Source organism: Dasypus novemcinctus, chromosome 10 (assembly GCF_030445035.2).
Source record: "Dasypus novemcinctus isolate mDasNov1 chromosome 10, mDasNov1.1.hap2, whole genome shotgun sequence".
Classification (NCBI taxonomy): Eukaryota; Metazoa; Chordata; class Mammalia; order Cingulata; family Dasypodidae; genus Dasypus; species Dasypus novemcinctus.
In genome coordinates this window covers 42,731,895-42,742,480 of record NC_080682.1, presented here as the reverse complement: position 1 = coordinate 42,742,480, position 10,586 = coordinate 42,731,895, and the positions used below count along the sequence as shown (strand labels likewise).

At 39.9% G+C, this 10,586-nt stretch overlaps 1 protein-coding gene across 1 annotated transcript; it reads left to right on the top strand.

Moving 5' to 3' along the window:
- Window positions 1-319: 319 nt before the first annotated feature.
- Window positions 320-1,246, top strand: LOC101416120 (olfactory receptor 4B1). The gene has a single exon (XM_004457994.1). It carries the CDS (start codon window positions 320-322, stop codon window positions 1,244-1,246), a length of 927 nt encoding a protein of 308 aa, XP_004458051.1.
- Window positions 1,247-10,586: the final 9,340 nt, after the last annotated feature.

Below are 10,586 nucleotides of genomic sequence, written 5' to 3'. Positions count from 1 at the left end.
TTGACCAAACAACTGGGCACAGTTACCTGGACAAGTTGACACAAAAGCCTAACCATCACAGCCTTGTTTTTCTTACTAGTAATTTGGAACCATGGAGTTTTTATGAGGGTTTTTGAACAGTGTCTTGCATAGAGTAGGCTATTGAGCACCAAATGAATAAACTTTTACTGACTAAATAATTAAACCAATCAGTCACATAATACATGTTAAAGGTTTCTGTAACTTTTAGTGCTAACCGAATCTGACAGACTGGTGTTGATTTTGTTTGTTTTGTCACAGGGCTTTTCATCTATGAGATCATCTTCCCCAAATGGAATCCATGGCCAGTACAAATAATGTGACTGAGCTAATTTTTACTGGCCTTTTCCAGGATCTGAAGGTGCAGAGAATATGCTTTGTGGTGTTTTTTCTTGTGTACCTGGCCACGGTGGTGGGCAATGGTTTTATCATACTGACAGTCAGCATTAGCAGAAGTCTGCATTCCCCCATGTACTTTTTCCTTAGCTTCCTGTCCCTGGTGGAGATCAGTTACTCCTCAACTATTGTCCCTAAATTCATCACTGACTTACTGACCAAGATTAAGACCATCTCTCTGGAGGGTTGTCTGACTCAGATCTTCTTTTCCCACTTCCTTGGGGTCACTGAGATCTTTTTGCTGGTGGTGATGGCCTATGACCGCTATGTGGCCATCTGCACACCTCTTCATTATATGTCAATTATGAGCCGTCAACTGTGTCAAGTACTAGTTGCTGGTTCCTGGCTGGGGGGCTTTATACACTCCATAATCCAGATTCTTATCACCATCCAGTTGCCCTTCTGTGGCCCCAATGTGATTGACCACTACTTCTGTGACCTCCAGCCATTATTCAAGCTTGCCTGTACTGACACTTTTGTGGAAGGGGTCACTGTAATGGCCAACAGTGGCTTAATTGCCCTGTGCTCCTTCCTTATCTTGGTGTCCTCCTATATCATCATCCTGGTCCATTTGAGGAAGCATTCTGCAGAGGGGAGGCGCAAAGCCCTTTCCACCTGTGCCTCCCACATCACGGTGGTCCTCCTTTTCTTTGGACCTGCCATCTTCCTCTACATGCGGCCCTCCTCCACCTTCACTGAGGACAAGCTGGTGGCCGTGTTCTACACAGTAATCACCCCCATGCTGAACCCCATCATCTACACACTCAGGAATGCAGAGGTGAAAAATGCCACGAAGAGGTTGTGGAGAAGGAAAGAGAACTCAGGGATATAGTGAAAATGGGAAAGTGATAAATCAAATATATGTCTGTTTATTCTATGTACTTAAATGGATTTTTATTTTAGTAGGATATTAAACAACAACAGAAACTAATGTAAGATCTTAATGTTACTTCTGCTGTGACTCTCCTTAGTAAAAAAGACTCCCCAGTATACTGGTACAAAGTTCCAGGGCAGGGTTTATATTGCCTTGCTGTATCTTAACTGTATGCTGACTCCGTAATGTCCACCAACACCATAAGATTAGGCAACACGAAGACTTAAACCATGTACTAATATTAAGGAGAAAAATTTGACAAATGTTTTCATAGGTTAAAATTCCTTTTCCCCAGCCATATTTCTTCATTCCTCCTTTTTCCCTTTCTTCCATCCATCTTCTCTTTGTTCAGTTTCCTCTAGATAACAATCAATATTTCATTAAAACAAAATAAACTGACCAGAGGAATAATCTGGCAATATTTGTAGAGGAGGGTCCAATCTGTTGCTTCAATGTGGAGAAGTGTCTCTGAAAAACTCCAGGGATTTTTATATTCTTCTAATTTTCAGTGTCTTGTGCCATAGACCCATCTGACTTGAGTACTAGAAAAGTCCCTGGAGAAATTTCAGCTTTTCTGACTTTTTGCCCAAAGAATAGTACTTAAATCTTCCTGGGCCCTCTCACCATGTCCTTCATTCATAAATAAAACTAATATCCAAATTACAAATTTGTGTTCAGTTAAACAACTTGGTGGTACAATATGCTCCAGAGTTCCATTCCTCCAGAATATTTGTACCACTAGCGGATAGAGCCAAAGCTCTGGAAAGCACTTAAAGTGTTGCCAAAACTGGGCAAGTGCTGAATTAAGAACAAGGCAACTTTAAAACATTAGGAAAAATCTTGTGGCTCCCTTTGGATTATAACTCCATTTTTTACTTCTTTTGTGATCTAAAATGCAAATGCATGAAAAGTAATGATAAACCAATGATTTTGGGTTCATAATGTACAAATAAGTAATTTGTGATAAGAACTATCCTGTCAAAAGGCAGAGGGGCAGAATGGACAAAGTACGACCCAAGTATATGCTCTTATGGAAGACTGACCTTAAATTAAAAGACATAAGTAGGGGAAGTGGATGTAGCTCAAGTGATTGAGCTCCCACATATCACATGGGAGGTCCCAGGTTCAGTTCCTAGTGCCTCCTAAAGAAGACAAGCAAGACAGCAAGCTGATGTGATGGGTGTGGCAAGCTGACACAACAAGATGATGCAACAAAGAGGGAACACAATGAAAGACACAACAAAAGCAGGGAACAGAGGTGGCTCAAATGATTAGGCAATTCCCTTCCACATGGGAGGTCTGGGGTTCAGTTCCCCATGCCTCCTAAAAAGAGGAAAAAAGAAGACAGTGCACAATGAACAGACACAGCAAGTGCAAACTATGAGAGGGTGGAGAGAAATAAATAAATAAAATAAATCTTAAAAAAAAAAAGTAGATTGAAAGTGAAAGGATGGAAAAAAATATACCATACAAATAGTAATCAAAAAAGAGCTGGGTATACCAATATCAGATAAAATAGTCTTTAGGTAAAAAACTGTTTCAAGGGACAAAGAATGTTATTATATTCTGATAAAGGGGTCAATTCAACAAGAAGATAATAACAGGTATAAATATATATACACCTAACAGAAAAGCCCAAAATATATGAAGCAAATACTGACAGATTTGAATGGAGAAATAGATGGTTCTACATTAATAGTAAAAGGCTTAAATACACTACTTTCAATAATGGGTAAAACTTCTAGGCAAAAGATCAGTAAAGAAATTGAAGACTTAAACAATACTGTAAACCAACTACACTTAACAGACATATATCAAACATGTTACCCAATAATAGGAGAATACTCTTCTCTAGTGTACGTGTATCATTCTCCAAGATAGATCATATGTTACCTCATAAAACATGTCTCAATAAACTTAAAAATAGTGAAATTGTACAATGTATCTTCTCTGATCATAATAGAATGAGAGTGGAAATTGATAGCCGAGGGAGAAATGGAAAGTTAACAAATATGTGGAAATTAAACAATACATTCTTAAACAAGAAACGGTTGAAAGAAGACAATGCAAGGGAAATTAGAAAATATCTTGAGGTGGTTGAAAATGAAAACACAATATACCAAAAGTTAAGGGATGCAGCAAAGGTAGTGCTGAGAGGGAAATTTAAAGCTCTAAATTCTAACATTAAAAAAGAAGAAAGATCTCAAATCAGAGACCTAACCTCAAATTTAGAGATAATAGATAAGGAAGAGCAAGCCAAATCCAAAGAAAGTAGAAGAAGAAAGTAAGGATTAAAGTGGAGATAAATAAAATAGAGAATAAAAAATAAAGAATAAAGCATATCAATGAAACTAAAAGTTGGTTCTTTGAAAAGATCAATATAATTGACCTTTAGCTAGACTGACAAAAAGAAAAAGGAAAATGATGCATATAACTAAAATCAGAAATAAAAGGGGGTGTATTAATACTCACCTAACAAATAAAAGGCTTATAAGAGAATCTTATAAACAATTACATGCCAACAAATAGGTAACCTAGAAAAAAAGGGAAAGTACTTGGAAACACACAAATTGCCTAAATTGACTGAAGCAGAAGTCAAAGATCCCAGCAGAGCAGTAACAAATAAAGAGATTGATTAAGTAATAAAAAACCTAGCAACAAAGAATTAACCCAGGATCAGATTCATTCACCGGTGAATATCATGAACATTCAAAGAAATATTAACAACAATTCTTCTCAAACTCTTCCAAAAAATTGAAGAGGAAGGAAGGGTGCCTAATTCATTCTAATAAGGCCATCATTACCCTAATACCAAAGCCAAATAGCAGTATCTGAAGCATAGAAAATTACAGAGCAATAAACCCTAAGAATATAGATGCAAAATCCTCAACAAAGTACTATCAAGTAGTATTCAACTGCACATCAAAAGGATTATACATCATGATCAAGTGGGATTAATCAAAGGAACAGAAATATTTTCAATATAGGAAAATCAATTGATGTGATACATCACATTTATAGAATGAAAGAGAAAAAACACGTAATTATTTCAACTGACATATAGTGGTTTGACGCTGTATGTACACTTTAGAGACATGTTCTTAAATCTAATTCATTCCTGTGGGTGTAAACTCATTGTAAGGAGAACCTTTCAGTGAGGTTACTTCAGTTATGATGTGTCCCACCTCAATCAGGATGAGTCTTTTTTTAGCAAATTTTTTTGTCTTTTTTTTTTAAAGATTCGTAGATCACACAAAATGTTACATTAAAAAATATAAGAGGTTCCCATACACCCCAATCCCCACCGTCCCCCTATCCTCCCATATCAACAACCTCTTTCATCAGTGTGGAGCATTCATTGCCTTTGATTAATGCATTTTGGAGCACTGCTACACAGCATGGATTATAGTTTTCATTGTAGTTTACACTCTCTCCCAGTCCATTCAGTGGGTTATGGCAGGATATATAATGTCCAGCATCTGTCCTTGCAATATCATTCAGGACAAGTCCTGAAAATGCTCCCATATCATACCTCTTCTTCCCTCTCCCTGCCCTCAGCAACTCCCCTGGCTACTGTCTCCACATCAATGATATAATTTCTTCCATTGTTAGAGTTACAATAGTTCTATAGTAGAGTACCAGTAAGTTCACTCTAATCCATATTTTATTCCTCCATCCTGTGGACCCTGGGATGGCGATGTCCACTCTACCTCTAAATGAAGAAGGGGCTTAGATCCCACATGGCTGATGAATGTGATTCTTCTGCTTGCAGTTGTAGACTCTCTTGGGTGAGTCTTAATCATATTAATGGAGTCCTTTATAAGAGAATGAAATTCAGACACAGAGATAGAAAACCATGGAAGCAAGAAGCTGAAATTAATGAAACCTGGAAGAGAAGGAAGAGATCAGTAGATGCTGCCATGTGGCTTGCCATGGCAGAGGAACCAAATACTGCTAGCAATTGATCTTCAGGAAGCGAGCATTACCTTAATGATGCCTTGATTTGGACATTTTCCACTGTGAGTGAATAAATTTTCTTTGTTTAGGGAAACGGACTTTGGCCCAGTGGTTAGGGCATCCGTCTACCACATGAGAGGTCCGTGGTTCAAACCCCGGGCCTCCTTGACCCGTGTGGAGCTGGCCCATGCGCAGTGCTGATGCGCGCAAGGAGTGCCCTGCCACGCAGGGGTGTCCCCCGCGTAGGGGAGTCCCGCGCGCAAGGAGTGCACCAGTAAGGAGAGTTGCCCAGCGGGAAGGAGGGAGAAGCCTGCTGAGGAATGGCACTGCCCACACTTCCTGTGCTGCTGACGACAACAGAAGCAGACAAAGAAACAAGACGCAGCAAAAAGACACAGAAAACAGACAACCGGGGGAGGGGAGGGGAATTAAATAAAAAAAAAATTCTCTTTGTTTAAGCTAATCCATTTCATGTTATTTGCTATGAACAGCCTAGAAATTAAAACAATACACAAAAGACTATTTACAAAATTCAGCATCTTTCCCTGATAAAACACTTATAAAACTAGGATAGAAAGGAACTTCCTAGTAGAACTAGGAATTAGCAGGGCATATATGAAAAACCCAGAGCTAAAATCACACTCAGTGGTGAAAAATGGAAACTTTCCCTTGAAGACCAAGAACAAGACAAGGATACTCACTTTCAGTGTTGCTGTTCAACACTGTACTTGTGAATATGCCTGTCCTTTTGCCAGTGCCATGCTGTTCTGATGTCTGTGGCTTCATAAAAGTTTTAAGAATGGGAAGCTTGAGTCCTCCAACTTTATTTTCCTTTTTCAAAGTATTTTTGGCTATTCAGGGCCCCATATAAGTTTGATGATTGACTTTTCCATTTTTGCATGAAGGCTGTTGGAATTTTGATTGGGATTGCATTGAATTTGTAAATCATTTTGCATAGAATTGATATCTTAATGATATTTAATGTCCCAATTCATGAACATGGAAAGTCCTTCTCTTTATTTAAGTCTTCTTTGATTTCTTGTAGTAATGTTTTGAAGTTTTCTGTGTACAGGTCCTTAATGTCTTTGGTTAAATATATTACTCATAGATTGCTCATTAATAGTGTTAAGAAACATACTGATTTTTACATGTTGATCTTGTATCCCACCACTTTGATTTATTTATTTATTAGCTATTGTTGCTTTGTTCTAGATTTTTTGGGGGGACTTTCTATATGTTAAGATCATGTCATCTGCAAATATTGAAAGTTTTATTCTTCCTTTCCAATTTAGATGGCTTTTATTTTTTTCTTGCCAAACTGCTCTGGCTAAAGCTTCTAGCACAATGTTGAATGACGATGATGACAGTGGGCATCCTTGTCTTGTTCCAGATCTTAGAGGGAAAACGTTTAGTCTTTCACCATTGAGTATGATGTTAGCTGTGGATTTTTCATATACGCCTGTGATGGTTAGGCTATTGTGTCAACTCAGCCAGGTAATTGTGCCCAATTGTTTTGTCAAGAAAGCACTGGGCTAACTGTAATACAAGGGCATTTATGGACTTTAGTCACTATTGATTTTACTGCAGTGGTAAATCATCTATAGCTGATTAAATTACATCAATCAGGGAGATTGCCATCAGCAGTGAGTGAAGCTTAACCCAATCAGCTGAATGCCTTAAAAGGGGAAGTGATTCCAGCATTGAGTGAGAATTTCCCAGCTCATCTTTGGATAGTCAACGTCTCCCAGAACTCATTAAGATCCTTCATTGGACTTTCATTGGAGCCCCGGTTGCAGCCTGCCTGTGCAACCTGGACTTGTGCATCCCCAGGGTCACGTGAGAGACTCTTATAAAATCACATATTATTGACAGATAATCTCTTGTTGATTCTGTTTCCCTAGAGAACCCTGACTAATACAATGCCCTTTATCATGCCGAGGAAGTTTCCTTCTATTCTTATTTTTCTAAGTGTGTTTTTTTTTTTAAATCAAGAAAGCATGGTGGATTTTGTCAAATGCCTTTTCTGCATCAAAGGAGATGATCATGTCTTTTTTCTCCCTTTGTTTTGTTAATGTAGTATATTAATTGACTTTCTTATTCAACCACCTTTGCATACCTGAGATAAAACCCAGTTGATCATGCTGTATAATTATTTTAATGTGCTGTTGGATTCAGTTTGCTAGTATTTTGTTGGAGATTTTTACATCCATATTTGACCCAACCTGTGGATCAGTCAAACCAAGACCTGAGGGAGGGAGTGGGAATGAAAAGGGACAAGAGACACAAAGAATGGAGACAAGACAGGATTCTGATCAAGTCTCGTTTATTGAGGGTCAATCAGGGGTATTTATAGCCAGGGATGAATGAGGTTTTGCGCCACAGATCTGATTGGTCCACGTCACGAAGTCTTTTCAAGGACGTTTCAAAACAACCGTCTGAGTGGCATGAGGATAGAAACTTAATTACGACAGCGAGGGTGGGGAAGCGGAAACTTAACCGGGTTAGTATCTAAAAATAGCGCTTAGCAACAAGATTGCCAATACAACACCAGTGCCAGAGGCAGCTTCCCACAGGTCCCCCTTTTCTTTAATATTTTTAGCAGAAAAGGAAGACTGACAAGATGGCCCATTCTGGGGGGACTGTGCCTGTCTTAGGTCAGGGCTGGCAAACAGATGATCGCATTAGACCTTACCCGTCATTGAGAATCGTGGCAGCTAAAGGCCACGTCTCTGTCTTAGGTGGTTGTTATCATGAGAATGCCTTGCCCAGTTGCCTGTCATTGACTAACCAGTCCAGTGCCTCAGAAGATACTGACGAGATATTCATGGCCTGGGATCAGGCCTATTGGCTGGATCCATTTGCAAGTAATGGTCAGACCCCTCGTCATAGTCGGCCATGTCCAGTCTATGATAATGGACCTGGATGGGCTGCATTTTTATGGCATCCAGTTGTTGCTTTAAAAAGGCCATAATCTTGTTAAAGAGAATAGGTCCTAGTGATAGAAGTATTAGTAAGTCAAGCAGAGGTCCCAAGAAAGGGAGTAGATAGGGCAATAGTCCATTCATCCCATTCCACAGGGGGTTGTCGGCCAGCTCCTTTCTTCTTTTCTCCAGGTCTTCTTGAAGCTTCTTAACTTTATCTTGAACAATGGCAGACTTGTTGGCATAAAAGCAGCACTGTTCAAAGAAAGTAAGTAGAAGGGATCTGTCCAGCGTGGTCCAGTCACTCGGAGTGCCGGCGTATAACAGAAGTGCTCCCACGATGGTGATGAAGCTGCATAGAAGGATTCCAGGGGAGCTGCACAGCTGCATTGGTTTTAGCGTTGGTTACTTTCCTGCAAGAAAACAGTATTCATCTCAGGCAGAGTCCTCTACCCTGGATAGATTGTTATTATTCATTTGTTTAACCAATCATTCCGGCAGCCACCTGGCTGCATCTAGTTCTTTTGAATAGATGCATACTGATCCTCTGCCCCATATTAGGATGGGATCGGGTCCATGCCAGGTATTATCCATTGGGTCTTTCCACAGAACTGTGGCATGGTTAGTGCCAGGGTTAGAGTGCCAGAAGCGCTTGGCTGCAGAGTGTCCCTTTTGGTCTAAGCTTAAAAAATTTAAAATGAAAAGAGAGTGGGATAATAGATTTTAGGGGGATCCTCTGGCAGGATACCACTCCCCCTTTTTAATTTTTTCAATGGTATTTTTTAGAGACAGATGCGCTCTTTCGACTATACCTTGCCCTTGGGGGTTATATGGAATGCCTGTGATGTGTTTTATGCCTAAACGCTGGCAAAATGTGGTGAATACATGGCCAGTATATCCGGGGCCATTATCTGTCTTTATCTGTTGTGGGGTTCCTAATACTGACATGGCAGTTAACACATGTGCGATAACGTTTTTTCCTGCTTCCCCTGTTTGTGGGGTGGTGAAGATAAAGCCGCTAAAGGTGTCAACTGTGACATGCACATATTTTAGATTACCAAATTCAGGAATATGAGTTATGTCCATTTGCCAGAGGGCATTAGGTATCAGACCACGGGGGTTTACTCCTAGATGAGGTGTAGGTAAAAGGGTTACACAGGAAGAGCATCCTTTAACAATCTGATGAGCTTGTTCTCTGGTAATTCTGAAAATGAGCCTTAAAGTATGTGCATTAATATGATGTAGGTGATGGGCTTTAATTGCCTTGTTAACGTTTTCTTGATTACCTGAATTGGGCGAACCTTGGTCAACAAAGCACATTAGCCATGTGGCCTGATCAGCTAAATGATTCCCTTGGGTGAGGGGACCCGGAAGATTGGAATGAGCTCTGAGGTGACTAATAAAAAAAGGGTGATTCCTTTTATCAATAAGAGATTGCAGTTGAGTGAACGAAATAGCTGCCTCCGAGACGTTTTTTATTTGAGCGGCCATTTCAAGTAAAGGGACTGACTGAGCTATATAAGCGCTATCCGAAGCGAGGCACTTCGGAATGCAGAGAACACAGCTATGACAGCTTGTAGTTCTGTAAGCTGTGCAGATTTTGAATGAGTTTGAAACCGGACAATTTTGTCATTAAAGACGTAAGCAGCCATTCCCGAGGAGGACCCGTCAGTAAATACTAACAGGGCATTAGCAATGGGTTGCATAGATGTTCTTGTAGGGAATACAAAATCATGGGGACTTAAAAAATGAAGAAGCTTGTCAGTGGGGTAATGGCTGTCTATTTTCCCTGTATATGACGCACAGGTGATGGGCCAACAGTCGGTGGTTTGGAAAAGCCAATCGACCTGGTGCTTAGTATACAGCTGGATAATAGTATCAGGTTCTTTGCCAAAGTAGCGTTTACTTTGATCCCTACTTAGTATAATAATGTCTGCAATCGCCTGATAATAGGGGTAGATTATTTTGGCAGGCAATGCGTGTAGGTGAACCCACATTATGGGAGCAGCTTGCCAGAACACTGCAGTGGGTGTTAGGAAGTTTGACATATGACTAGAAGCAGGGGCTGATCATAGTTTATGGCAGTGACGAATTGCGATTGAATAGCCTGTTCCACTATTTTGAGGGCTTGACGTCCGTCTGGGGTAATATTTCTTGGGGAGTTAGGGTTGGGATCTCCCTGTAGGACGTTAAATAATGGTTTTAGATCTCCCGTAGTTAATTTTAAATATGGGCTGAGCCAATTTATGTCTCCCAGGAGCCTTTGAAAATCATTAAGGGTTTTTAATTTATCTAGTCGAAGCTCTACCTTTTGATTCGTAATTCTGTTCCCCGATATTTGGAATCCCAAGTAAGTATAGGGATTTGTCAGCTCTACCTTATCAGGGGCAATTTGAAGCCTGTGTACTTTCAAAGTTACC